Source organism: Strigops habroptila, chromosome 4 (genome assembly GCF_004027225.2).
Source record: "Strigops habroptila isolate Jane chromosome 4, bStrHab1.2.pri, whole genome shotgun sequence".
In the NCBI taxonomy this organism is placed as follows: Eukaryota; Metazoa; Chordata; class Aves; order Psittaciformes; family Psittacidae; genus Strigops; species Strigops habroptila.
In genome coordinates this window covers 81,255,784-81,283,331 of record NC_046358.1, presented here as the reverse complement: position 1 = coordinate 81,283,331, position 27,548 = coordinate 81,255,784, and the positions used below count along the sequence as shown (strand labels likewise).

Sequence of the window (27,548 nt, the reverse complement as noted above, 5' to 3'; positions counted from 1 at the left end):
GGTGCCCACCAAAGCTGCTCTATCCCTCCCCTCCTCAGCTGGACAGGGGAAAGAGAATAGGACGAAAGGCTCGTGGGTTTAGAGGAGGACAGGGAGAGATCACCCACCAGTTACTGTCACAGGCAAAACAGACTCGACTTGGGGAAGTTAGTGTCATTTATTAGCAATCAAATGAGAGCAGGATAATGGGAAATAAAACTAAATCTGAAGACGCCCTCCCCCTGCCCTTTCCTTCTTCCCAGGCTTACCTTCACTCCACGTTTTCTCTGTCTCCTCTCACCGTGTTTATGACATTGTCTCTGCTGCTTCTTCCTCCTCAGGGGTGCGCTCCTCACATTGTTCCCCTGCTCCAGCATGTGGTCTCTCCCATGGGAGACAGTTCTCCACAAACTCCTACGGTTGAGTCCTTCCCATGGGCTTCAGTTCTCATGAACTGCTTCAGTGTGGGCCCCTGTGGGTCACAGCTCCTGCCAGCAAACCTGCTCCAGCGGTGGCTCCTTTCTGCATGGGGCCACAGGTCCTGCTAGGAGCCCGCTCCAGCGCAGACTTCCCCTGGGATCACAGCCTCCTTTGAGCATCCCCCTGCTCCAGCATGGGGTCCTCCCTGGGCTGCAGGTGGATATCTGCTCTCCATGGACCTCCATGGGCTGCAGGTGGATATCTGCTCCACTGTGGGGTCCTCCATGGGCTGCAGGTATTTAGCCTCCCTCACCATGGTCTGCACCACAGGCTGCACGGAATGAATCTCTGCCCCAGTGCCTGGAGCACCTCCTCCCCTCCTTCCTCCCTGACCTTGCTGTCTGCAGAGCTGTTCCTCTCACATGCCCTCCCTCCTCTCTACTGCAGTTGCCATTGTGCAGCAGCTTTTTTCACCTTCTTAAATGTGTTATCCCAGAGGTGCTTCTGCTGTTGGTGATGGGCTCACCCTTGGTAGGTCCATCTTAGATCCGGCTGCATTGGCTCTGTTGGACACAGGGGAAACTTCTGGCAGCTTCTCACAGAAGCCACCCCTGTGGCCTTGCTACCAAAACCTTGCCAGGAAAACCCAATACACTGCAGTTACAAGAATGCCATCTCTATTCATAATTGAAAGGTCGCTGCCTTTGGAGTCTTCTCCCTCCTTCCCACCACAAGGCCTCTGATGAGAAGAAATATGTCGTTTCTGGAGTCTCTGGCTGTGATTTCTTTCTTCCTTTTGTTTTTAGTGCAGCTGATAGCCAAAAAACCTCACATGGAAGTGCTGCTGATTGTTCTGTCTGTATATTGATCTATTCTCCTCCTTAATTGCAGAGATTCAAATGCTCAGTCTACAGGCGATACAATGATTTTGTGGTGTTCCATGAGATGCTGCTGCAGAAGTTCCCATATCGGATGGTGCCGGCACTTCCACCAAAGAGGATGCTGGGAGGTAAACCCTGGATCTCTTTTGACTGGAGGGGTCGTGGTGCCAGTGTGATCAAGGTGATACTGTTGAAAATAAATGTTTAAAAGATCAAAAGTCTTTGCTTCTGTTTGGCTCAGAAAACAACTTAGAGGTTGTAATACACAACTTTGAGGTGTGAATTATTGCCATCCTAGAAATTCCTTAATTCTTTATTGTGAGGGTGCTGAGGCGCTGGCACAGGGTGCCCAGAGAAGCTGTGGCTGCCCCATCCCTGGCAGTGTTCAAGGCCAGGTTGGACACAGGGGCTTGGAGCAACCTGCTCTAGTGGAAGGTGTCCCTGCCCGTGGCAGGGGGTTGGAACTGGATGAGCTTTAAGGTTCCTCCCAACCCAAACCAGTCTGAGATTCTATGATGTGCTTAGGATAAGGAGAGGCTAAAAGCTGAGGCTGGAGTCAGCGTGTCAGTTCACTCAAGTATATTTTAGCTGTTAGAATAGAAACCAACAGAGCATCCCAAGACTGAAAGCATATCAAAGCTCCTTCAGGCCCTTTTTTCACTAATCTGAAATATTGGCACTGGTTTTAAATGTTTATGATTTCAAATGCTGCATAACTGTATAAAATCCTATCTTGTTTTATACTTTATCTGTGAAAGAACAAGCTTTTCATTGCCTTGTTTCCTGCCCTTGCTGCTAACCTTACTGTGTATCACTATGTCATTTATTTCAGTCAAGGAGTCAGTGTATTGCTACAGTAAAGAGGATTTGATAAACAGTGAGCAGGTGGATAGTGAACTGGAACAAAGCAAAGTAATAGTGCTGAAAAGCTTCAGTGGTCATAGATTCTCATGATGGGATGTAAATTGTGAAGACCTTTCTTTTGGGGTTGCCAAAACCCATCTGTTGAATTTGACCTGATTCAGTGTTCTCAGCCAGAATTTCCACTTCATGCAGCACCTGTAAGTGAAGTGACCTTCTCTGATTAATCTCAGTATGCTTGAAAGAAGCCTCCAATACATGTCATTTGTCAGGCACTGTTATTTCCTGGCGTTCCTGGGGTGTTGATATCTCTGTGCACTCACCAGTGAATTGCCTCTCACAAGTATATGTTCAAGAAAAAACTGATAGGATTAGTTCCAAATCTGCTGGAATACAGTCCTCGTACAGTCCAAAACTATGATGATTGCCTTTAGCCCAGTAATTCTGCATATAGAAAAGCTGTGTAAGTGGTCTTAACAGAAACTACAAACAGGAAAAAGGAAATGGAATGGGTCATTCCTGTTTCTGAGTAGGTTAATGGGCTGACAAATGGAATTGCAGGACACAGGATTTGATGGATTAGCATCGATGTGTGACTCTTGCAACCTCCTCAGTCCCAGGGCGGGTGGGCAAAGCAGTGTGCTTTTTACACTTAGACTGCTCCTCTACTAAGTTATACTCTTATTTTCATGATGGTCTACTTCCATCTATGTGTCAGATGAAGGAAGATTGATCCTCTGCCCATTTTGGAGGATTGCAGCATCATGGGGCAGATCATGTAGGAAGTATGTAGATGACTTTGGAAATCTCCACGTAGCATGAACAAAGCAAGATCTGCAGCTCTAATGACAGAAAAAACATTGGATGGGTGATACTTTACTAAGGATCATTTTAGAGAGTCCATTCAGTCAGCAAACTCCCAACTTAAAACTGAGGCAAAAGAGTAATACCCTTTCGTATTAGGAGAGTGTTGTCATGGATAAGAGCATTCCTTTAATTTCATTCCATGCTGCTTTCTTTTCCTTCAATCTGATTTTAGTTTAAATTTTCTTCTTTCCTGAAAAACTCCAGGAACTTTGATCTACTGCCTCGCTGCAGTATTGGCAGAGCGAAATTCTTCCTGTTTCAGGAAGGCAAGCGGAACTTTTTTAGCTTGACAAGTAAGGACTGTGGATGGATGTAGTGCACATTGCTGTGCAGGTCTTCCAAAGTAGTCTCTAACATTTTGCATGAAAAAGATGGGTTCTGATCTTGAACAAACAACCTTAAAAACAACCAACCAACCCTTTCCTTTCTCTTCCAAACCTTTATTCTCCCTCTAGCTCCAAATGCTCAACAGTGTGCAGGAGGACAGGTGATCACTTTGCAAGTGGCAGTGATCTTGGCAGTGCTTTGTGCTGTGTTTCCCTGGAGCCGCAGACAGGCTGAGATCCCCTCTGGGGACCAGCTGTGGGATTGATTCAGAGGAAGAAGAATCTTTGTATACCCAAGCTTCAGGTTTTAGACTTGGTTGTTTATCCTGCTTACCTGACCCACCCAGAGGAAATAAGCACACATAGATACATGCTGGATCTCAGTAAGATATAAAGAAGCACTTGAAGGAGTATTTGTTATGCTGGTCAATCCAAAAGATCTGTAGGTCCAGAGCCTTGGGTGACATGGTCCAGTGTGAAGTGTCCCTGCCCATGGCAGGGGGTTGGAACTAGATGATCTTAAGGTCCTTTGCAACCCAAACCATTCTATGATTTTAAGTAACCATTCTTTGGGTCTCTTGCAGTGTTATTTAGCAAGGGTTATAAGTACAAGGAAATTAGTGGCCTGAGTGTTTTCTTTTTTCTCTTCCTGAGCAGCTGTACCCTGTGGTGCATTAATTGAAATGTAATGTTCTTCCTGTAGCTGATCGTGAGTTCATAGAGTCGAGGAGGAGAGCGCTGAAGCGGTTCATAAACCTGGTGGCTCGACATCCCCCTTTCTCAGAAGATGTGCTCTTGAAGCTCTTTCTGTCCTTCAGTGGCTCAGTGAGTACTTGTTAGCAATGGTCTTGAGTTTGCATACCTTCCTGTAGCTGCTTCGCTGGGCAGAGCTCAGAACTGCTTTTGACCTACACATTGTTGCTCCCTGTGATGAGAAGAATTTGCTCTCAATAGGTGTTTCTGCAGCTGGCAAGTAGAAGGTAATTTCACTCAATAGCAGGCATACAGCTTTCTGAAAACAACTGTTCTTAGGGGAATACATATTATGTGTGTCCTCAAACCTAACCTGGATAAAGCTGTATCTGCTAAGTTGTGCCTTACTATTGCAATATATCTGAGACCTGCGTGAACTGCTTGTGCATTACTTAGTTCTTTCATGCTCGTTTATTTTCTGTGTCTTCTCCAGGATGTACAGAATAAGCTAAGAGAGTTGGTTCAGGGAGTAGGAGATGAATTTATGACCTGCAGATTAGCGACCCAGGCCAAGGTATGTATATGAATTTCTTGCAACGTATTATTTTGGCTTAAATGACTCTCTTCTCCAGGTGGATCAGCTGTGGCATTTGAGTGATGGAGACCTTAGCTAGGAGAGAGTTGTTCCCAAAGTTTGAAGGACTTCTAAGCTTGTAATTTATCAAATAGATCAAATAAATACTTGACTCTTAAGGACCTGATATTTCAGCAAAGTGCTGGTTCATGAATATGATAAAGATTAAACAATGAATCCTGCTCAGAACATGTTTCTCTGTAATTGTACTTGCATAACAAACTAATACACATACTGCATGATTTAAAAGCTAATATGTAGTTTGACATCACCTCCATGTGTTCATGCCTTCATTCTGTCTGTCGCCTTCTCCCTTTGAGTAACTTGGACTGCTACAGAGAAGTTGGATCTAAGTTTTCCATATATCTGTTTATCCCAGTGATTAGTGCTATGGCAAGTTTTAACCATACATTCCCTGTGTCGATTGAGCAATTTTAAAGCAAGTTGTTGTTCAGGTTCCTGCAACACTAGCAGAAGGTTTTGCAACTGGAGCTTAATAGAGTGATACGCAGGTCAAAAAGAGCTGAACTTTCAGCATGCTGGACTTTGCCAGGCTGGCAGTTACCAGCAGTGTCAGAGCAGAACCCGTGAGCTTGAACCCTCACAAACCCTGTTTTGACTGTGTAGCAGAACTGCAGATTTTTGCCAACTCCATCTGCACTGGTATTTGATTCAGAGGAAGAAGAATCTTTGTATGCCCAGGCTTCAGGCCTTAGACTTGGTTGTTTATCCTGCTTACCTGACCCACCCAGTGGAAATAAGCACATGTAGATACACGCTGGATTTCAATTAGATGTAAAGAACCACTTGAAGGAATATTTGTTACGATGGTCAGTCCAAAAGATGTGTTACAGGGAGCTGACAGATGATAAGTAACCATTCTTTGGGTCTATTGCAATGCTATTTAGCAAGGGTTGTAGGTACAAGGAAGTATTCTCTCTCTGAAATGAGGGGGTTTTGGATGACATCTGACTTGGACACTTAAATTATGAAGCTCATCTCTTCAGGGCTGTTACAACACAGTGCAAGAGCGCTAGCACAAGAGGGAAACCCGTCTCTATCTGCTGTGTGGTGTGCCCACAATTACTGTATGTGAATGTGCCTCCGATTTGTCCACAAGTGATCTCTCTTGCACTTTTCCAGGACTTCCTCCCAGCTGACATCCAGGCCCAGTTTGCTGCCAGCAGGGAGCTCATCAGAAATATTTATAATAGCTTTTATAAGCTGCGGGACCGGGCGGAGAGGATAGCTTCTCGAGCCATTGATAATGCCTCAGATCTCCTTATATTTGGAAAGGAGCTAAGGTAGGCTGGCAGGAAGAGGATTTGCTTATGTGAATGTTTCTACTGTTGTTTCAGAACTCGACTTTTGTAAGGTTTATCTGCAAATGGTCTGGTAAGAATGGGTATTTCAGTGCTGTAGGTCATTATAAAACTTTTCCTACTCTAAAAGAAGAAAATGGGTGCTTTCCACTAAGAATCATAGAATCAGCTAGGTTAGAAAAGACCTTTAAGGTCATCAAGTCCAACCATTACCCCAGCACTGCCAAAGCCACCACTAAAACATATCACTGAGGGCCTCATCTACATGGTTTGTGAACACTTCCAGGGACAGTGACTCCATCACTTCCCTGGGCAGCCTGTTCCAATGCCTGAGCACCCTCTCAGTGAAGAAATTGCTCCTAATATCCTGGTGCAATTTGAGGCCATTTCCTCTTGTCCTAAGGTTGCATTCCATAGGGCAAGAGAAAAGAAAATACAAATACTTTGACATTCAGGTACTGGCTTTATTGCCTCTTCCACCAAGATATACACAGCTTTGCATTTGTGATTGTGCAGTAGTAGCTCAGCACTGCAAACTACCTAGACAGGTTTGAAACTCTGAATTCTCTGCAAATAAGTGTATCTATTTAGTGGAATTTGCCTCCTAGAGTTGAATACTACTTCTCTCCTCCTAGTGCTTTGGGCTCAGACACTACACCGCTTCCTTCCTGGGCTGCTTTGAATAACAGCACATGGGGGACTCTGAAACAAGCCTTGAAGGGTCTGTCTGTTGAGTTTGCACTTCTGGCAGATAAGGCTGTGCAGCAGGTGAGTTCTTTACTCTTTATTTTCCTTTTCTATGAAGGAGGTGCATTGCTGCCTATAGTTTCCTCTTGAATCATGAGCTCTGTTGACATAAGCACTTAAAGAGTTAAGAGGGAGACTGTAGTCCAAACTCCATCCTCAGCCACCAGCCTGCTTGTTCAAGCTTGAATGAAAAAGCTGGACTGTGTTTAAATGGGAAAAAGTACAATGGGAAAGGGAAGGGGTGGAAAAGCTGCTTTCTGTTGTAATTTCAAATGGTTACTGGACAATTGAAGCTGTATTACTACACTGAGCTGTCCAAAAGTCCTGCATTCTATCATATTAATGTGCTACCGAGGATCCAGAACTTAGTTCTGAATCAAATTTTGACATTCAAGTACTTAAACATTACATGAGAGTCATTCAGACAAAAGCATCATATTGCTCTAAGTGTGCAGTGTGGTAATGACTGTCAGAATAATGTGAGAACATGACAGTCTGGGAAGGAAAAGTGAGAGTTTTATCTTCCCTTCTCTTCATCTCGTTGTGTTAAGGTACTCAGCATGCTTTTATAGATCAGTTAGACCAGGTGTTTTTCTCCAGAGAGCTCTATTGATACAGGAAATAAAGACAGTATTTGGTAAAGTAAAAAAACAAGTAGTGAAGTTTGGCTTGGTGTCTCATCTCTGCCTTGTGATGCATGAACTATTATGGGGAACATGCAGGTATTTATAGCTTTAATGCATTAGTAGTTACCTTGTGAGAAGGGAAGATGAAAGATTGGAGGAATCTGCAAGAGCAAGGAATTCCAGGCAGAGAGAGCTGAAAGGATTGACACAGGGCTGTGAAACTAACTCCTCTTGTTACAATGATCAGTCAATTGGAAAAGCTGTGCCTGCTCCAGTCAGATCTTTGTTCTGCATAGCAGAGACTAAACGCTCCAGTACCATCTGAAAGAGTTTTTGATCTGGTTGTGTAAGCATTGATGTGCTCTGGAGAATGCAGTGGAGGGCCTGCGTGCTGTAAGGGTGTGAAGAACTGTGATGGTAGCTCTTGCCAGGCTCACATAAAATGTGCTTTTTCCTTGTTTTCTAGGGTAAACAGGAAGAGAATGATGTGGTGGAGAAGCTGAACCTTTTCCTGGATTTACTCCAGTCCTATAAAGTGAGCTCTGCTGTTCTTGTGCCAGTGAGAAAGTTGTTTAGAGCAAGTTTGTGCTCTTCGGAGGGTGTAACGCCAACTGGATGGAAAACTGTCTGGGAGGCCAGTTCAGAGGCAAACTGGGCATGTGGCAGAGGGAGGGGAGTGGCTGTTGGCTGTAGCTGGATCTGTAGCCTTACGGATCAGCTCATCTTGTGATGAGCACTTGCCAAACAGCAAACCCTGCAAGGAATTGAAAACTACAACTGCTTGAACTGTACAGATCAGCAATCTTCTTTCCAGATTTGGCTGCTTTTGGGTCAAAGCAGTGAATTGAACTGCTACTGGTTTGGTCATGGAGACACAAGTTCAGTTACAAGTGAATTTTTGTTAATACTAATCTTTCAGTCAAAGACACTTTTTTCTTAGAAGCATCTACTGACACTGTATGTGGCAGCCTCTCCTGACATTCCCAGGCCTGAACTGGAAGAGGAGACTGGCAAACTCTTACCACAGTTAATGGCCAGCACTTAATATTGAGAAGGGCAGGAAAGATAAGAGGCCTGGTAAGATCCCAAATGCTGGCAGAAGTGATGCTCCGGATTGCCTCTTAATCTGACTCCAGGCAGTTTTGGTTCTTGGATTCTTAGCTGCCAACATCTTTTGACCCTCTTGAAAACAAAGAAACACAAATCTGCAGCACAGAAATCACCTAAAGCATCACCATAGTATGTGTGTGTTCCTCATGCGCTTGGCTTGCCTGCTTGCTGTGTCCTAGCTTCCACTAAGTACCTGTTTTTCCCTTTTCTCATACAGGACCTGTGTGAAAGACATGAGAAGGGGGTATTGCACAAGCACCAGCGAGCACTGCATAAGTACAGCATGATGAAGAAGCAGATGATGAGTGCCACTGTGCAGAACAAAGAACCCGAATCGGTAGAGCAATTGGAGTCTCGCATTGTGGAGGTAGGGCAGATGCCTGGGAGAGCCAGGGCTTGTACTGGACTCCTATAGTGGTGCTGCTCTCTGCCCAGTCACATTTGGAGAAAGGCATTAGACTGACAGGGCAACCTGTACTTCGGGTAATTTGAGCTACCTGCTGTGCTACATGGAAAACACCTTTGTTTTCCTCAGTGCTTATTACTGGCTCTTTGGTAACATGTTATTTGCAGGAGGTCTGGAAAGCAACAGTCTGCATGATGGAAAATGCTGTTTGTGTCAGAGAATCATAGAATGGTTTGGGTTGGAAAGGACCTGAAGATCATCTAGTTCCAACTCCCTGCCATGAGCAGGGACACCCCACACTAGACCATGTCACCCAAGGCTCTGTCCAGCCTGGCCTTGAACACTGCCAGGGATGGAGCATTTACTACTTCCTTTGGGCAACCTGTGCCAGCACCTCACCACCCTCACAGTAAAGAACATATTCCTTGTACCTAACCTGAACTTCCCCTGTTTAAGTTTATACCCATTCCCCCTTGTGCTATCGCTACAGTCCCTGATGAAGAGTATGGCATCCTTGCCTGGCATCCTTGTAGGCCCCCTTCAGATATTGGAAGGCTGCTCTGAGGTCTAATCAAATGGGTCCAGGAACTGCTTTTTTAGGTTTCTGGTATGTGTTTGCATTGCTGGTATGATGAGGAACGCTGTTCTCTCCTGCTGCAAGTGAACCTCCTTGGTACCCTCTTCCTGGCAATGTGTTTCACTGAGTTCCTCTTATTTCAGCAAGAAAATGCTATCCTAACCATGGAGCTGCGGAATTACTTCTCTCTGTATTGCCTGCATCAGGAGACACAGCTCATCCACATCTATCTGCCTCTCACATCTCACATTTTGGGGGCCTTTGTCAACTCCCAGATCCAGGGTCACAAAGAGGTGAGTTCTTCTGGGCTGTATTTGTTTTCCCTAAAGACGAATGAGGATTTGAATGTGTTTGTTTTCACCTGTGGACCTTCTTCCTCTCATCATCTGTCCAGCTGGGCTCTTTCATAACTCCTTAAGAAGTTACTAAGGTCTTTCCAGTTTGGGGTGAGGGTCCAGGCTGGCCTCTAACCCCTCTAAAGACTTCATCTTCTTGCAGCAAGCTGCTGTGGGTTTCTTTCTTCTCCCATCTGCAGATGGCCTTACCCTACAGGTGGTTGAGGAAGACCTGACCAACTGGCTATTCTGTAATGAATGATGTGTGTTTGCTAGATGAATCTGTTTCATGTTACACAGAAATTACATGACAAGGAGCAACTTCCTTGGTTTTGCTCTAAATCCAAGAGCTCCCTTTTGGTAACCCCTAAATGTGACCCTCAGCATTCCCCACATACAGGCTTTCTTGCATTTGTTATATCAAAGTCTCTCCTTCAGCTCCCTCCCTTCCTTCAGGGAAGGAATTTGACCAAAGTATGGGAAATCTCCCTTCCATGCACGCTCAGAGAGCTGCATTATAGCTCTAGTCAAAAAGGGGCAATCTGGGCCCACTGGACATCCCCAAAGTACTTCAGCACGTGTGTGTTGTGCTTTGGAGTACTCTGAAAGTGCTGCTGAAATAGAACACAGTGAGATGATGACCTGCCGTGTGGTAATGGGTGTTTTCTCTCCTTTCCCACTCCCAGATGAGTAAAGTTTGGAATGAATTGAAGCCGAAGTTGAGCTGCCTCTTCGTGGGATCCAGCAACATGCCAACTCCACCATTGTCACCTCCAGAGGGAAACTTCTTCTCCAATTAATGCGCTGAGCATCTCGCGTGGAGCAAGAAGTGCGATCAACGAAGGGGTGGGATCTCTACCTCCAGATGTTAGAATGAATCCTCCAAACAGCTATTTTTATTTTGTAATACTGCTGCTTTGAGCTGCTCTCTGATTAAGACAGACTGGATGTGGGGCAGAACATACTGATATAGAGACAATCTCTTCATTTTGAAATGCTCTGGGGCAGAGCTGATGTTCATTATTGTGCAGACACTCTTCATGGGGTCAGGATGTGACCCGGTGCGGTGAGTGCTGCAGTGTTGTTGCTGATGCCCCTGCATCTTGTACTAACAGTCCTCCAGTAATGATTATCTGCACATGTGCTGACACATCTCTGAAGTGCTGAGATGACCAAGATATCTGAAGCACTTGCTTGTAGTAGAGATGGTTTGCCTTTTAAGCTGGGGAGGGCCTGTGTTAGGGACATACGTGTATAAGGAAAGCTGAAAGCCATCCCCCATCCCATTGGATTTGATTTCTCACTGCTAGACCTTAGCACAAGATACATGGATGAAGTGGTTGGGGTGGGGCTCTGTGCTGCTGGGTGAGCAGGATTGTCCCTGTGGGGCTGGGCAGGCTGTTGTTCCTGTGTTGTTCACTGCAGGGCAGCCTGGGGGACTTGCTCATCTCTTTCAGTTTGGGGCCAAAGACAGCTGGGTTCAGGAACTCAGAGGAATTTGCCTGGTGTAAATGAGAAAGTAATAGAACAAAAGACTCCTTCATTGTAAACCACTCCTACTACCCGAGCAGAACAGCTACAAGGTACCTTGGTTATTGTCTTCTGGAGGTTCTGACATCCATCTCTTGAGTAGCTGGTTAGAACTACTGGAGAGCTGCTGACCCGAAGGCTGGTGTTTTCCTTGCTCTGCTATCAGATGCAGTATCCTGTTGCACCAGCAGGCTGGGACGTGATGCTGATAAAGTTCATTAGCAAAAAATCAGTATTTATCAGGATGTTACTGTCATTCTTTTTATTTCTGGCTGCGGGTAGCACTGGAGCGTGTTTGTGAAGGAGAAAAGACAATTAAGCGACAGTTCTCTCTCAGATTAGCACAGTCCTTGGTAATGGGGTTTTCAGAATGGTTTGTGATAGAGGGACCAAACATTCTCCTTGTTTTACTTTGTTTTTCGGGTGACTTTCCCTCATGAGGCCAAGGGTAGGGGGAGGAGACGTTGCGTGCCATAGAATCAGATGTTTCCTCAAGGGAAATGGTGCATATCCTCCAGAGAAACTGATAACTGAGGAAACTGCAAACGTGTGCACCAAAACTCAACATGAACAGGACTCCCCTGAACCTGGCTTCTGTGGGGTCAAAAGAGCTGCCAAAGGGGGATTTGAGGCTTGACTTCTTAGTGTTTTCTTTGAGTGGGTAAAAAGGAAGCGTGTTACCACGCTCACTCTCAAACTGGAACCGTTGTAGTATTTCGCATTGGGGAATATCCCTGTTAGTAGGGAATAGATTTAAATCCTCCAATCACAAAAGCTTTTTTTTCTTTTTAATTTAGAAAGTTCAATGCAACATGAAGTTCTTCCTAGTCCAAGTGGAAATTATGGGTTAGTTTCTTCAGCTCGGAGTGAGACAGTAAGTTACTTGCCCAGTTCCATGAGCATTACACATACCCCTCAAAATGCAAAGGTAAAGTGCACTTAAGTGGATGAATTTCTTGTGTGCTGGGCCTTAAGGAGTGTGTAGGGTGTCCTGTTTAACAATAGCTCAGAGTTAAGAGCTTTTTAGAGCAATTCAAATGTGAACTCTCCCCTCAGTCTTTCCTCCTGTGTGTTAGCCATGTCCAGCCAGACAGGGTTGATTCTTGCTCCTGAAGATTTCCACAGTGGCGCAGCAGAGATTCTGCTCATGAGCCAGCGCAAACTGTCTGGGAAGGGAAACAGTTGTGCACTTCAGTAATGAAGAAGACACTATCTCAAGAATGGCACAGAAGGTTTTTCTGCTTGACCTTGTCTTGATTAGGAAGATAAGTTTGTGGTTGAAGTGTGGAAAGCATGTTGCTGTAATTTTAAATGCTCTTTGCTCCCAGCATCTGCAGAAGGTGCTGGCTGGTTACAGCCTGTCGTTTGCTTAGTCTCTGAACCTTGTTTAGCCTCGTTTGACTGATGTGGTGAACAGGCAGATTGAGAAAATACCATGTTTTGGGGCAAGATCTGGTATCTATATGGTGGGTCTTCAGTGTAACTTGTCTGGCTGGGGTAGATGACTGGGCTGTGTTCCACAGGAGCACTTGCTAAGCATTAGCCTGAATGGAACTTTGCATTTCTCACTTTCATCTGAAGTTACAATTTTGGACTTTATTTAAAAACAAACCAAAAAAGAAAACACAAAATACCCCAAACATCAAACCCACATTTGGGCTTTAGACTAACTCCTCTTTTTCCGTTCTCCTTCAAAGCAGGAATTCTGCAGTCCAAAAGCAGTGACTGTAATGATGATACATACAGACCACATGACCTGTAAAGAAACTGGAATTAGGTTGTTTGGAGGAAATCCCCATTCCTCCATGGCCAGCCCTCGCCTCTGTGAGGGGAGCAGTTTTGGGGGTGGGTTTCCTTGGTTGGGTTTTACTCTGTTCACCTACTATTTTGAGAACAGAGGCCTGGTATTCTCAAAGCTGATACACCTAATGGCACTTTCAGAGTTTCTCTCATACTGGACTGTCAAGCTTCTGTCTCATTCCTAAATACATGCCTACACTATTTCATACAACCCTTAGTTTGCAAGCCTTATTTTTGGGAGACTGGTCAGTGTGCAAATAGCACTGTTATGTTTACCTCAACACGTGAGGGGTTTCCTTACTGTGTTTGTTCTGTTTAGTTTATGGATCTGCCAGGCTTGGGGAGCAGCACCAAGTACAGCTTCTTTCCTGTAAAGGAATGCAGCAGGGAGTCAATCCAGTTGACTTCGGTTGTTTTATCTCCCCTCATCAGTGTAGGAGAATCAGTTCTAGTTACCTCTGTGCTATTGCCTTCTGCAGCAAACAGCCCAGCTATATACAAGGGTGGGAACAAGACTTAATGGAGTTGGTTCCATTGCTGGTAGCTGGGTAGATTGCACTAAACACTAATCAAACCAGAAGACTAATTGATGCCTGGCCAAGGACTGATGCTCCTGTAAGATGTAGCGCCAAAGAGTTAATGTGCCTTCTTGAGAGGAAGTGTTCTGTGTGTTGCTGGAGGTCACAGGGACTTTCGTGTGTTCAACACAGAGATGGTAGAAAAGGCCTCCAATGTTCCTGTCAGTGTCTCTGTCAAACCTGTTGTGGAGGTACCAGGGTAGGAAACAGCTGAGAACCTGAAACTGTGCCTGAAAATTGTTTTATCAGAAGGGCTATATGTTTTTGTCACTCCTGAGGTCTCCTCTGCTCCGAGCTGTGAAATGGCAATATAGAGGCTTTTTGACCAGTATCATGTGTTGAAAGGCTTTCCAAGCTGTATTTACAATACAACCGTAATCTTTGATCCTGCTCTTCCCCTCCTTCCGTCTCTGCAAGTTGTTGTTCCTCAGTGTTCAGCAGTGCCTTGCTGCATTCCAGTGCTTTTACTCTTCTACTTTGATTGTGCAAGGGTGTAATTCCTGGAATTTCTAACAGGCTAATTCCCAATCTTCAATATGTGCTGTTTCCTAAAAGACAAAGATCACCAGCTGGGGACAGAACTTGTTTAAAACATGTCAGTCTCCACAGCTGCAGCAGGAGCAATAACATCACTGCTCTTTGACAGAAGGTAAAAATTGGTGCTGGTGAAAGCATCTTGGGCCTGAGCCACACTTGTCCTTTTCCTTCCTAAACTCCTGGAGGAACAGAAAGTAACTTGCTCTCTCTCAGCTTGCCATTTAGTTTCCACCAGGAAATAACGCAAGATAACATCACAGGTATGAGCTGCCAGTCACCCCCTTTCCTACCATGCAGTCAGGTCTTGCACCCCATTACAAGCTACCTGTCCCCTTGTGCCTATTTTCTCTCCTTTGCTTGCCTCGAGCCCTCTCTCCACTAGAACAACCAGAACCTCTTACTGCTGTGTCAGGAACAGAGGGGAGTATCAAGAACTCTGTAAATAACTCTGTGTGCAGCACAAAAGGAAAAGTAAGATTCTAAGGTGTTAACTCTTATCCTCTGTCTGAGCTGTGACTTACTGAGCACATGAAGAAGGGCATTTTTGAGTGCTACAAATCATTCAGAACTGCTGGAGGGAGACAAGAATAAACAATCTTGTTCAGAGGGTGTGAATTTTGCCTGCCTGGAATATCCTGTATCTTTGCTTTGCTCAAATAGCCTTATGTATGAAGCACTTTATCCAAAATGCAGGAATTAAAGAACTATTACTACAGCTGGTAGACTGGAAATGTTTACAGAGCCTATGTTACATTCCAAGATTCTATCTGTGTTATATGTGTTTGTAAAAGTTGAAAACAAAAACCAAACAAAACTTGTGTAAGAAGTTACATATGTGATGTGTTATTTCTAGCACGGTTTGATTAAGCTTTTGCTGCCCACTCTGCTGAGTTGGGCTGAGCAGGTCACTTGCTGCCAACATATGGCAAAGCTTGTAGCCATAGGTGATGGCACTTTGCAACGTGGATTTGCTCAAACTTGATTTAGTTCAGCATATTTTTACCTGAACTGCTCCAAACAGTTCAAGCTCATGGTAGAGCTGCAGGAGTGAAATCAGGGCTCCAGCAGTGCCATACATCCACCTGACTTTTGTGTTCTTCACTCTTATATCCTCATGCTACCTCCAGCTGGCAAATCCTGAAGGGATCTCTACTTACACTTTACAAAGGGCTTTCACAGCGCTGGTCAAGCTTTGCCTTGCCCCAGGAGTTAATGCTGAGTAGGGAGCTGGATAGAAACTGGAAGAGAGAAAGAAGATAACTGATTCTGATGCCTCACTGTCCACTTAATGCTTTTGTGAAAGGAAGCCACCTCCTGAAAGGCCCTTAACCAGCTGAGAAGGCAGCCAGCAGTTTACAACAGAACACATGCTTTTACTAAAAAATATCTTTAATCTTTTAAAAAAACATTTCCAGCCATGAGGGGAAAGCCTAAAACACCATTCACCTGTGCAGAAAGGAGTTAACGCTATGTTTTGAATAGCTGTGATCACATAACCCTGGCTGAAGTGTAACAGAGCCAAGGACTTCACAGCATGGACAATCTCATTACTTTTATTTCTGCTCTAAGAAACCTCCTTATTTTCCTTACTTCCCAGTGACCTGACCCATCAGTCTCCTTTGCTGGAGAGCTGAAGAAAGAAGACCCTTAGAAGTAGTACTCGTGGTGGTGCAGCCCAATGTGGGCAGCAGCACGTGAGTTGACTGCTTCCGTTTTCTTAAACTTCCTCTACTTCTTTCAGGGTGTGCTCCAGGATAGTGTCTTGTCCCTGGAACTTAAAATAGCCCCGAAACAACTTCTTCTGAAGCACCAGGGGAAACCAGTAGATATCATCTGCCCACATGCGATTGAAGGGCACCTCATCCAGCTGAAACCACTGGGGACGCATTTCTGGTGGGAGAAAACAAAACAACTTCGTGTGAGACTTTCTCTTGGGGGTTTTTTGCTGCCTGACTTTGATTATCTGGCAGTAAGTTTCACTCTACAGCCCAGCTGCCTCCCTTCTCGGAGGCATTTTGGCGTGAATAGTTCTGCAGTTCCTAAGAGCAATACTGTCTCAGAAGAGAATGTGCATCCCTCCTTCCCTTCCACCTACCATCGCTTTCTGTTGGCTCTCCATGAAAATCATCTGCCCGGAAAATGTGGACATCCATGAGTTCAGAGTTGCCCACAAATTCAAATGTGATCTGACCCATCTTCTGCAAGGTGTCCACAGTCAGTCCACTCTCCTCCAGGAGCTCCCTGCACAAGAAAGAGACTTCTTCACATGAAAGCAAGCAGTGGGAGAACCAAAAACCAGTTGTTAGCTTTACTTGCATGTTTAAACACCTCTAGTGAACCAAAGATGAATGCTGCACCTGCAAAATGGAGCAGGGCACAGCAGCTATTGGCTTACACCACAGCACATCTAGGTCAGGCTGGCTCCTGTGTTATTCCAAGCTCCTGAAAGCCGGTAGGAAAACAGTCTATGTTGGAAAGGGAAGATTCAGGAAAATTGATTGTTTAGTATAATTTACACTCCTTACAACACGAGGATCTTTTCTGAGATCAGTCAGAAGTGGGCTAACACTTGTATGACTGTAGCTGGATGTGGCTTAAGAACTCTGAGATGTGCTTCACTGGCTTTGCCAACTTCAAGCTAAAGGTTTTACAACTGTGGGGAAGCAGGTAAGGAATACTGGAGCATCCATACTGCAACAAACTCAGCTACTTCTGAGGTTAACTGAACCTTATTTAAAGAACATTATACACTACTAACATCATTTGCACGCAGAGAGTTAGGAATACCATCTCCCATTCAGATGCCACATAAAAAACACAAAGCAGTTGTGTAAACTTTCCATTTCTGCTCCTTGGAAGTATAATTAGCATAAGGAGAGGCTACAAAGGAAGACTTTAAAGAGCACTTCAAGGGACTTGCCAGACAGCTCTTTTCCATGCATCACCATGCACAGCTACTTGAAGCACATTCAGTTACTTGCTTTCTTTGTGCTACGTGCTTGGGGCTTATTTTATTTTAGCCTACCCCTAACAGAGTCAGCATGACTTGAAGTTAGTCATGCTTTTTCTAATGGACAAAAATAAGGAATACTTGGAAACAATGTATCTTCGGTTAAGGTTAATAATTGATGTAGTTGAATATTTGGCAGTCACTTCATTTCAAAATGTAATGGAAATGCTCTTTAAGGCTCCAGCTTTCTTTGGCATCAATTTCATGGATCCCATCCTTCAAAATTACGTTCCAACTAAATAGCTTAGCTAATTTTAGTTTCCTTAAGAAACTATGTCAAAAATAGAGGCAGTTTTCCAGCAGCAAATCTAAAAGCCTCATTTTACAGGCTGTGATAATTGAACAACAAAGCACAACACTGCTATGGTTCTCCAAGCAATTTATCTGCTCGCTGTTTGGCTCTGTATATAGGAAGTAGAAACATTACAGGGAGCACACTGAAAATAATGAACTAAATATTCCCCTTACAAGATGTGCCAGGTGCTCATGGGAACGCGATGTACCCAATGGAAGATAGGAATCTTGCAGACAGAGGAAACTTGCTCATGTTTCAGCTTAATTTTTAACTATCGGTGCTGTGAGGACACTTCACACCTTCCACCAGTGCAAAGCTAACTGAGACAGTGCAACACAGAACCACGGCCTAATACCCCAGCTCTAAATACAGAGCAGCAGAGCTAAGTTTCATTTGGACTGTGTGACGCTTCCTGGAGGAGAGCTGCACCCTGAGGTAGCTGTGGTGGTGGTGTTCCTGCCAGGAAGGCAGGCTGTATGTCTGGCGGGCTCTGGGGACTGCTTCCTGCTCAGCTGGAATCAGTGGTGCTGCTGCAGTAAGCTCCTACCAGCTGCATGGGAAGGGATGAGGACTGGACTGTTGTGCACTCCACAGCAGCAGGCACTGGCTGTTCCTGCGGCACACTGCACTGGGATGGATGACACCCTTCTCACTTGACATCTCGTATGGACTAAAGCTCCAGTTTCTAAACCCAGACTAGCACAAACACACACCTAGGAAATCAAATGCTAAATTCAGTCATTTCCCACCACAGCGGCAATGCAAGCCTAGCAAATGAAGGCCTGAATTAAGCAACAAAACTGATCTCCCCCCTCTTAGAGATGATAAATTACACGAAAAGCCACAATGTAAGCATGAGGTACATTAACACCTGCAGAGAGGGCCCCTCTGCCCCCTGCAAGAGCTCACCACAGAACCCAGGCGGTTGTACTGGCACAGCTGAGGGGATGGCTCAGGGAAAAAGCTGTTGGGTAGCTGTTGAGCTACACCAACACTGATCTTCCTGCAGCTGCAAGGGCAATTTGGGGCATGTATCAGGAACAGAGGAGGTGGCAAAGTGTGGCTTTGTTTGTGTAAAGAATGAGGTACCTAATTTTTAGGGGAGTTTAGCAATTCAGCTGCCATCTGCTATTTCATTTTAATGACTAGACAGAAGAACTTTGAGGAATGAGTACTAAAAGCTTCAAAAACGGTACTGCACCTCCATACTGATGGAGTTCAATTCCCCAGCTCAGCATTAAGGCTTCAAATGCTACCGTGCAGTCAAATAATAAATTTCTACAGTGCCTTTCATAAGGGACCCCTAAAAATCTCTGTTTTGTTAACTACATTTTCGCTACTGGAAGGTAGCATCTGTTCAACAGCTTCAACATTAAACACTAAGCAGTATGCTGGCATAAGCTGTAATTCTGCTATATAGCCAAAATTAAACTTTGCACCTTTCTGAGCAGTGCAAGAACTTCTGCCAACCGCTGGCAGACAAAGCCTCAGTTTAGATGAGAGTCTTTGGAAGGGAGGACACTAACTTCTAGTTACTCATAGACTGGAAGACAGTTAAGGATTTGCAGATGACAGGCAATGGGGAGCCATCCCCTTTCTCTGTTCATGTGGTTGATCCCTCATCACCTGTGGAGCAGGCTGTTTTCTCTGTTCAGCGATGGCTCAGGACAGCACTGGTGGGTAACACACTGGTTCCGAGGGTGTCACTGATCAGCTGAGCTGCAGTAACCCCACCACAAATGATCTAACACCTCCACAGCCCAACCTGTGCCCTGAACCCCCCCTCTCCCCAGGGCACTGGCTCACCTGCGAGCAGCCTCCTCGATGCTCTCCCCCGGCTGCACCTTCCCACCGAAGCCATTCCACAGCCCAGCTCCAAACCCGCGTTTCTTCATGCCCAGGAGGACGCGCTGCGGCTGCACCACCAGCACCAGGGTGAAGAGCTTCGTGGTGTACATGGCTCCTGGGCAAGAGGCAAGGAGGGCATGCTGCGCCAAGGGCTCCCGGCACCCCTTGGTGGGGAGGGCAGGCTGCTCCTCCAGCACAGGGGGTACAGACAGCCCCTCGCCCCCTGAACACCCACCATGCCAGCCCCAAATGCCTGGTCCCTGCCATCCCCAGCCCAAACCCTCGATCCCCAATGCCTCTCCCAATGCCTGCTTCTCCAGCACGCACCACCCATCCTTGCTCTCCTGCTCTCCCAGCACTCTCTCCCTAAATCATATAGTCATAGAATCAAGTAGATTGGAAAAGACCTTTAACATCAAGCCCAACTGTTACCCGGCACTGCCAAGTCCACTAAACCATGTCACTAAGGGCAAACTGATCTTCCCTCACAGCCACTCCCCATTTCCCCCCCACAGTGGCCCACACTGTATAGCTGCTGCCCCTACCCCTCATGGCCTCCCCTCATCTGCCCTCAAGATCTCCCCTCATGGCCACCCCTCATTTCCCCCCCACAGTGGCCCACACTGTATAGCTGCTGCCCCTACCCCTCATGGCCTCCCCTCATGGCCACCCCTCATCTGCCCTTAATATCTCCCCTCATGGCCACCCCTCATCTGCCCTCAAGGTCTCCCCTCATGGCTACCCCTCACGTTCCATGGCCGCCCCTGCGCTCCCTTCATGATTTTCCCTTATGGCTGCCCTTCTCCTCTCCTTTGCCCTCACGATCGCCCCTCACCCTTCACGGCCATCCCCCTCCCCAACACCCGTCCCAGGCTTCCCGTCCATGTCCCCTCAGCACCTCCGCCCCTCACGCCCCACTTTCCCGCCCACCGCTGTGCCACCACCTCAGAGGAGGCCGGGCCCGCCGGGGCTCTTCCCGCGCCGCCGCCGCCGCTCCGGCCCCGCGCGCGGTAGCTGTGAGGAGAGGCGGGGCGGGCTGAGGCGGCCGCCATGGCGGGGCGGAGTGCTGCCGCTGCCGCCGGGAGTAGGTGCGTGGCGGGGCCGCTGAGGCAGCCATGGGAGCCGGGCCCGCCCGGGGGTTGTGGGGTGTCCCCGGGAAGGGTTGGTGTTACCCCCAGCGCGTTAAGCTTTCCTCAGGAACGGGTAATGGGTGTTTTGGGTTGTCACTGCTCCAAATACCAGAGCGGGGTTAGCTACCTGGAAAGTTGTAGCGGCGGCTGCTGGTGTGTGCTGCCCGGTGACATGGCGGAGCTGGGGCATCCCTCCATCTTCCGAGGGGCTGAGGTACCCCCGGCCGCCCCGCTCACAGGCAGCCCGTGCTGGGGTCAGGCTGCCATGTCGTTTCCCTGTGGGCCTTGAGCACAAACACCAGCGCACAAGTGAAGAGCTGTCTGTGAGGGGACCCTGTGTTCCACCTGTGAGGTGTCCATCCCAAATACAGCCCTTTGGTTGGGGTTGGACCAGATAAGGCACCAGAAATCTCAAATTTGGAGGCTTTTTTTCTGAGCCTGGGAGGAGATGTGGTCACAGATAGAATTAATTACTATCGAGACCTTTGAAATACATAGTGATGGGGCTTGGAGCAACCCGCTATAGTGGAAGGTGTCCCTGCCCATTGCAGGGGGTTGGAACTGGATGAGCTTTAAGGTCCCTTCCAACCCAAACCATTCCATGATTATGCACTAACTGATTAACTTGCCTTTCTTCCTGGGCAGCTGTTGGCATTTGGTGAGCAAATGTCTCCACACCACAGCGAGGTTCCTGAAGAAAACGGGAACTGAGCACTGGTGGTTGGAGCGGCACGTGAAGGATCCCTTTGTCAAGGCAGCGAAGCGGGAGCATTACCGTTGCCGAAGTGCTTTCAAGTTACTGGAAATTGATGACAAGCTTCGTATTCTTCGTCCAGGACTTTCTGTTCTTGACTGTGGAGCTGCACCCGGTGCTTGGAGTCAGGTTGCTGTAGAGAGAGTCAATGCCTTAGGTACCGGTAAGTGCATGTTGTTGGCAGGCAAGATGGGGATGCTGCTCATTTTGAGGTGTGTGAGAAAACTCAGTTGTGATGGTGGTGGTGTGGGGAAGGGATCTGGGTACTGGTAAATGCCAGGAGTGAGTGACAGAGGGGTGAAGGTGTGCTGCAGTGAAGAACAGGAACTCCTCATACGGTCTGGAGAAGTCACATTTGTGAAATTAAAACTTAACGTGGTGCTAATGTACTGATTAACTGTTGTGGGGAAGATTCCTTCATCCTGTTTTGAAATTGATGTGGCCTCCAGGAGGTGGCTTGGCTTTCCTGAGTTTTTATATCCTTTCTTGAAAAATGATAGTACCCACTATGTCGAGTTTATGTGTTTTAAGCCATTAATATTTACGCGATAAGGCATTACTATCTGTACTATCGTCCAGCATTTCTGGACTGTCAGCCTTTAAAGAGCAGAAGAAACCCAAGAAAAATACCCCTTGCTTATCCAAAGTAGCTGAGTTTTTATGTCTTGAATGGATTAGTTTATAGCAAACCATCCATCCAGACACATGCAGTCTGTGGATAAGAAGAGCAGACGTGGCAGGTGATGTGTTTTTTGTTTATTGACTAGCACAGAGCTCATACCTATGGAGGTTATTTGCAACCGTTATGAGTGTTCAGTGTGTCATTCATTCTCATCTAGATCCTGCTGTCCCCACTGGCTTCGTCCTTGGTGTTGACCTCCTTCGGATTGCTCCTCTGGAAGGAGCAGTCTTCCTGTCAGAGGCTGACATTGCAGACCCAAACACGCTGAGGATGATCCAGAGTCTGCTTCCTGCAGAAAAGGTGGATGTTATCTTGAGCGACATGGCACCTAATGCGACCGGCATCAAAGAACTGGATCACCAGAAGCTGATCAATCTATGTTTAAGCCTTCTGAATGTGTCCCGAAGTATTTTAAAGCCAAAAGGAACACTGCTCTGTAAATTCTGGGATGGATATGAGTCCCGTCTACTGCAGAACAGACTGAAGGAGCAGTTCCAAGATGTGAGAACTATAAAGCCTCAGGCCAGCCGGAAGGACTCTGCTGAATCTTACTATTTGGCAAGACTGTACAAAGGGAAATGAAGGCTGAGAACTGCAGATTATCAAACAGGTGATCAGACACTCACTGGAAACCCAAATCTGGTGTGTGTTTAATGAAAAATCCCACCATTCAGACCCTGGGGAAATCTGCCACGACTGTTACAAAGTAAATCACATACAAAAATAAACCAGGGTGGTGCCCTACTGTGTGTATCTGGTAATTATCCCAGCAGAGACATCCAATCTAAGTTCTCACCTGTGGAGAAAACAGTTGGGAATGGAGAGGAGCAATCTGAAAGGCAACCTCTGGGGCTTGGAATAATGGAAATGGAAATAAAACAGTGATTTTACGAGGTTTTAATGCGTGCTTGAAAGTCACTGCACTGTTAATGCTGTCCTCTGTGAGGTTAACCATAAAGGCGGGTGTTGGAATGAGAGGGTACTGCAAGGGCAGTTTGAGCCAATTTGTTGCCTCTTCATCTTTCTTTAAAGTGATTTATTAGCACGTGTAAAAATGGGCACATTTTTGTGCCCGTCAGGATCTGCTACCAGAAGGTAGCTTCCCTTCTGTTTTCAGTAATATATTTGACCAGTGATGTTTCTTAGGTGAAATGACGAGGTGTTCCTTGGATCCCAGACAGGGAGGATTACTGATTGAGTTGCTCGAATTCCCTCTGCACAAATAAATTTAGCCACTGCTAAGATAAGATCTGCTTATTGGGAAGTGACAACTTTCACATTAAACAGCACTTTTATCAGGCTGACTGTGGCATCAGTTGCAAGAGGGGCTGGTGGCGGTGTCTCGTTTGAGGGCTTCCAGATCTTTCTCATTATAAACATCTCATTTGGAATTGACTACAGGTTTATCGAATTCCACCTGCTTTGAAAACTCCTAATTCCCTAAAGTTGGGAGCTGGGTGTTGCTTTATGTAGGTTTGGGAAGGAAAGCCCCGTCACCGCGGGTCATTACGGTAGGGCGCGGAGACCGCAGCGCGGTGCGCTCCTAGTCCCGTCCTTACGGCGGCCCGCGGTGCTGCTCTCGCGAGAGCTGGGCGCGAGTTCCCGTGCGATTTCGGCGGCGGGGCGAGGAGGGAGATCCAAGCGGGGCGCGCGCGGCGGTGAGTGCGGGCGGGAGCGGCTGAGGGCGGGCGGGAGGCCGCTGGCTCCGCTCAGCACGGCCCGGCTGGCCGCTCCCCTTCCGCCCCGCTGCCGTCGCTCCCGACCGAGCCCAGCGGCGTAGGAGCGGTGGGGGGAGGCTGTGCCGTGTCCCCGTTCCTCCCACCTCCGAGTGGCCGAGGCCAAGCTGAGCTGTGGGCGCTGCTGAGGCCCCGCTCCCCCTCTGCGCCATCGGGGGGTCCGTGAGGGAGAAGCCCCTGCGGTGCCCGGGGCACCTTCCCCAGAGGGTTTTATGCAGCGGGGACACACTTGTCCTTTTAATTTTTAGCATTGTTCGTGATTTCAAATCAGGCTTTCTGTGCAGTTACCTGTTGGCAGTGGTGCCTCCTGGATTGATTTGCATGTGGTACTGAAGTACTTATTGCAAATAAACGTTTTCATTTGGGTTTTGGCTGATCCGTTGCCTGTATGCCTGTGTTATGTCTCATCTTCACAGTGATAACGAGTCCAAAGAATAATAGCTGTGTTGCCCTGAAAGTTAGACCTGAGCCTGTGTCTTTGGCATAAGGCTGTGTGGATGTCGTGGGTTGCCTTTCCTGGGCCTGAACCTTTTGTGCTCCTGGGGCTTTGTGGGGCTCTCTAGACTTCCTTGAAGTCTTCTGGGTATCCTTGCAGGCTTTTCTGAGCTCTCGGCTTGATTTGACTTTGGCCTTTAAGTTAATATTCTTCTAGATTTGAAGGAAGAGTCGTGAAAGCTTTTATGTGAGTGAGGAGACACAGTTTTGATTGTAGAAGTGAATCTGTGAACTTGGGAAGTTTTACTGCTGGAAGTTCAGTTGCAAAGTGCTTTTTGGAAATCGGAGGCAAGTTGTGTAGAACGTAGGATTTGCTGCTACTATGGAATTACTTCTCCTTCCCCCATCAGCCTCAAGCGTTTGGAGGAAGAGTAGTAAGTTCTGTTTATAGTCTTATGTGCTGCAGATCTTCATGTCCTACAATGTTAACTTGGATCCGTGGTTCTTGACTGTATAGGAAAAGAAAGTTAAGTTTTTTTACAGCTTATGATAACTTTTATTTACACACTTCTGGGCTGAGATTTGGGGGAGAATGTATTTAAATAAAATCAAACCATTTCAGTTAGAAATATCAAGGAAGAACAGGCTGTCTTGCATAGTTTTCTCATTTCGGAGGCCTACAACTTCAGCCTTGCTTGGATGGTGGTTTCTGGTTAAAGTTGTCACTAGCAGTGACCAGCAGATTGAGTTTTGTACCCTGTGAATTGGAAGACTTTGGATTTAGTGTTACTGCGAGGCAATAATGTGTCTCTTTGTAGCAAAGTAGCCAGTATTCAGCAGCTTGCTCTGAATGTTTTGCTGATGTCTTTGTGTGTACTTCCAGAGCCATGGATGACTTCGAAAATAACACCACTGTCTTGTCTGCCCTGAGATCCCTCAACAACTTCATTTCACTGGAGGGGGTGTCTGGGCCGGCGACGCCAGGCTCGTCTCGAAGCGCCTTGCAGATTCAGTACCAGCAGAGGGTGCAGGTGAGGTGTCCTCATCCCGGTGATGCCTGCAGGATGGCTTCGGTGTGGTTGTGCACTCCTTTTGATTCCAGGAATCGGGGTTGATTTCGTTAAGATCTGACCACTCTTTCTACAGTTGATATTCATGCAAGCTCAATAATGGAAGCTTGCTTTCGGGCAACGTTCTGGAATCTTTAAATTGGTATAAAGTGTCAGACATTTGTTCCTGTTTTGTAAAAATTTCGGAAAGGTCCTTTAAATTTCTTCCCTGCTGGTTATAGCTGCATCCACCTCAGGGAATTAAATTATAAGTTGTTTTCATATTGCTGAGCAAAGGAGCTTTTATCAATCAATATTTTTCTAGCGAGTCATTTTGTTACTTTTTTTTCTACAATCTTCCTTAAAGTTTCTTTGCTTGGACACAAACAGGAGACTTGGCTTGTGTGTGGCTTTGATGCGCTGACCAGTTGTGCTTTCTTGTCCACTGCTGGTCGTTTCCACATGTTTGTTTTTGACTTTTTCCTGTAAGCTGCCTCATGCTCATGAAGCATGAAGTTGACATTTTGGCTCATAAGGACTGTTTATTAAGCTGGAATGAAGTTTCTGTCTTGTGTATCTTAATATAATTTCTATTAAGTGTTTTTAAGTATTTCTTTTAAGTCTCTAAGTATAAAATAAACTTGCTTATGTTTTAATGTAAATCTGCTCTGCATTTGGAATGTTGGAAACAAACCTATGCATTTTCTGTCTGTAGTACATCTCTGGTTATAGAGATGGTTAGAGGAGGCTCTCCCTGGTTAGAGAGTCTTCCTTAGCTATGTTTTGATTATACAGTGTTTAGACATGAGGTGTTCTATTAATATTGTCTGTGTAAGGTAATTGGAATGAAAAAAATGAAGGGTATTGTAGCAGGTAGAAAAACATGTTATTTTTCTCAGCAGTTAAACTTCCTGGGGAGCATGATCTCTGCTTCTTGGGTTACTTTTCTGAGACTTGGGGAGTTCATCATTAACATTTTTTTTTCTAGATAGAGAAGTTCATTTTGTCAGAGTATCTCTAGAGATTGAGAAATTCTGAATGAAGAACTTGACAATTGCTTCTTTCCATCTAACACTGATTTGTTGTGGGTTTCTGAGTGTGGTGTTGAACTCTTGGTTTCCCCATCTGCAGCTGGTGTGAGAGTACCATAAATATGGTGATAGTTCCTTTGTAATTTGTGAGATGGCGTGTGTGCTGAACAGCACAAGGTGGGAGCCAGCAATGTTATATGCTGTTAATGGTGTGTAATGTCCCTTTTCACACATGGTCTGGTGAGATGGAAGAACAAGCTGGGCAGATCCACTCCAAATCCCAGCTCCTGCAGGTGGAACGAGAGAAGATGCAGATGGAACTTAGCCACAAACGCGCTCGCATTGAACTGGAGAAGGCAGCTAATACCAACGCCAGGAACTATGAGGTAAATACATCAATTGCAGATGGTTTGATATCATAGGCCTAAGTCACAACATACGTAGTGCATCTACGTTGGTGTTTTAGTTTGGATCAGGGGTATACTCTTGACTTCCCTCGTGCTGTGCTTTGGTTCGCAGTGGAATGTCTCAGTACGTGTATAGTCAGCTTTTTGGGGGACGAAACTTAACTGAAAGGTGGAGGCCAGGAGCAAGTCTAGTGTTCCCCAACTGCTAATGGACACTGTCTTCAGAGCAAGACTTCAGCAAGCCTGTAGTAAATGCTCCTGGAATGCATTTACTGTGTTTGCATTCACTGCAGATGTGGTGGTGGCGTGGGTGTCAAGTTCCCAGCACCAGCTGTTTTGCTTTGCGGATCCCCTCACAGTGCATTGCAGTAACTTGCTGATGTACACCAGAGTGTGAACATCAGAGCCTGGTTTGGTTGACAAACCAATGACCTGATCACAAGCTTCCTTTAGTTTAGCACTGAAGTCATCATGGGTAGCAGTAACAAAAAGGGATTTGGTATTTGTTTCTCCCAGAAGTATTTAAGTGTTTTTCTCCCAGATGAATTTAAACTTCTGCTGGCACAATTGCCAGCATTTACTTTGTGTGACTGTAATTAATTGGAGTGGCAGCAGTGCCAACTGTGCACTGTCACACAAGAGAGCTTGCACTGATAAAACAGTGAGCCTCACTCGGGGACGAAGAGCTTTTATTGTTTTCTGGTCTGATGCCCACATATATTTGCTTAGCTATGTTACTGGAATAAGTAGTAAATCTGTGGGCTTTGTAGCATAACAAAGGTCTTATATGAGGCTGATTATTAAAAAAGAAATCTTTAAAAAATCATAAGCATGTTTTGTTGTATTTTACGAGGGTGCTGGGTGGCAGATTTAGTGTGTGGTTGTGAAATAGCGAGTCAGTGTTCCTCTGAAGTCAGGTGTGGGATTAAGCCGAGTTCGAAC

General features: G+C 46.1%; 4 protein-coding genes across 14 annotated transcripts in view; 3 read left to right on the top strand and 1 right to left on the bottom strand.

The window, feature by feature from the left end:
* SNX8 (sorting nexin 8) overlaps positions 1-15,059 on the top strand; it is a 29,267-nt gene extending 14,208 nt beyond the window's left edge. For all 3 annotated transcript variants that reach the window (XM_032919897.1, XM_030484972.1, XM_030484973.1), the window contains 9 exons: positions 1,291-1,408; positions 4,038-4,159; positions 4,521-4,601; positions 5,805-5,965; positions 6,619-6,751; positions 7,823-7,891; positions 8,684-8,833; positions 9,593-9,742; positions 10,471-15,059. In XM_032919897.1, coding sequence (XP_032775788.1) covers positions 1,291-1,408; positions 4,038-4,159; positions 4,521-4,601; positions 5,805-5,965; positions 6,619-6,751; positions 7,823-7,891; positions 8,684-8,833; positions 9,593-9,742; positions 10,471-10,584 — 1,098 coding nt within the window. In that variant the 3' untranslated portion in view covers positions 10,585-15,059. The remainder of the gene's footprint in view (positions 1-1,290; positions 1,409-4,037; positions 4,160-4,520; positions 4,602-5,804; positions 5,966-6,618; positions 6,752-7,822; positions 7,892-8,683; positions 8,834-9,592; positions 9,743-10,470) is intronic.
* Positions 12,891-20,394, bottom strand: NUDT1 (nudix hydrolase 1). 4 transcript variants are annotated; one of them, XM_030484977.1, is made up of 6 exons: positions 20,218-20,266; positions 19,341-19,497; positions 16,325-16,470; positions 15,387-16,119; positions 13,571-14,240; positions 12,891-13,482 (listed from the first exon to the last, which is right to left on the bottom strand). In XM_030484977.1, exons 1-4 carry the CDS (start codon positions 20,228-20,230, stop codon positions 15,947-15,949), a joined length of 489 nt encoding a protein of 162 aa, XP_030340837.1. In that variant the 5' UTR covers positions 20,231-20,266; the 3' UTR covers positions 12,891-13,482; positions 13,571-14,240; positions 15,387-15,946. The 4 variants fall into 4 exon arrangements, with proteins under 4 accessions (XP_030340837.1, XP_030340838.1, XP_030340839.1 ...); XM_030484978.1 differs by lacking the exon at positions 20,218-20,266 and adding an exon at positions 20,327-20,394 and having other exon boundaries at positions 12,891-14,240; XM_030484979.1 differs by lacking the exon at positions 20,218-20,266 and adding an exon at positions 20,281-20,311 and having other exon boundaries at positions 12,891-14,240.
* MRM2 (mitochondrial rRNA methyltransferase 2) lies at positions 20,345-22,849 on the top strand. Of its 2 annotated transcripts, none has more exons than XM_030484974.1 (3): positions 20,345-20,470; positions 21,158-21,429; positions 22,106-22,849. In XM_030484974.1, exons 1-3 carry the CDS (start codon positions 20,433-20,435, stop codon positions 22,528-22,530), a joined length of 735 nt encoding a protein of 244 aa, XP_030340834.1. In that variant the 5' UTR covers positions 20,345-20,432; the 3' UTR covers positions 22,531-22,849. The 2 variants fall into 2 exon arrangements, with proteins under 2 accessions (XP_030340834.1, XP_030340835.1); XM_030484975.1 differs by lacking the exon at positions 20,345-20,470 and adding an exon at positions 20,483-20,520.
* A 659-nt stretch (positions 22,850-23,508) lies between these two features.
* Positions 23,509-27,548, top strand: part of MAD1L1 (mitotic arrest deficient 1 like 1) — a 366,422-nt gene continuing 362,382 nt past the window's right edge. For 4 of the 5 annotated variants that reach the window (XM_030484959.1, XM_030484958.1, XM_030484960.1 and 1 more), the window contains exons 1-3: positions 23,509-23,606; positions 25,003-25,150; positions 26,445-26,585. In XM_030484959.1, coding sequence (XP_030340819.1) covers positions 25,007-25,150; positions 26,445-26,585 — 285 coding nt within the window. In that variant the 5' untranslated portion in view covers positions 23,509-23,606; positions 25,003-25,006. Of the gene's footprint in view, positions 23,607-25,002; positions 25,151-26,444; positions 26,586-27,548 lie in introns of those variants that run through there. The other variant, XM_030484963.1, reaches the window with a different exon arrangement.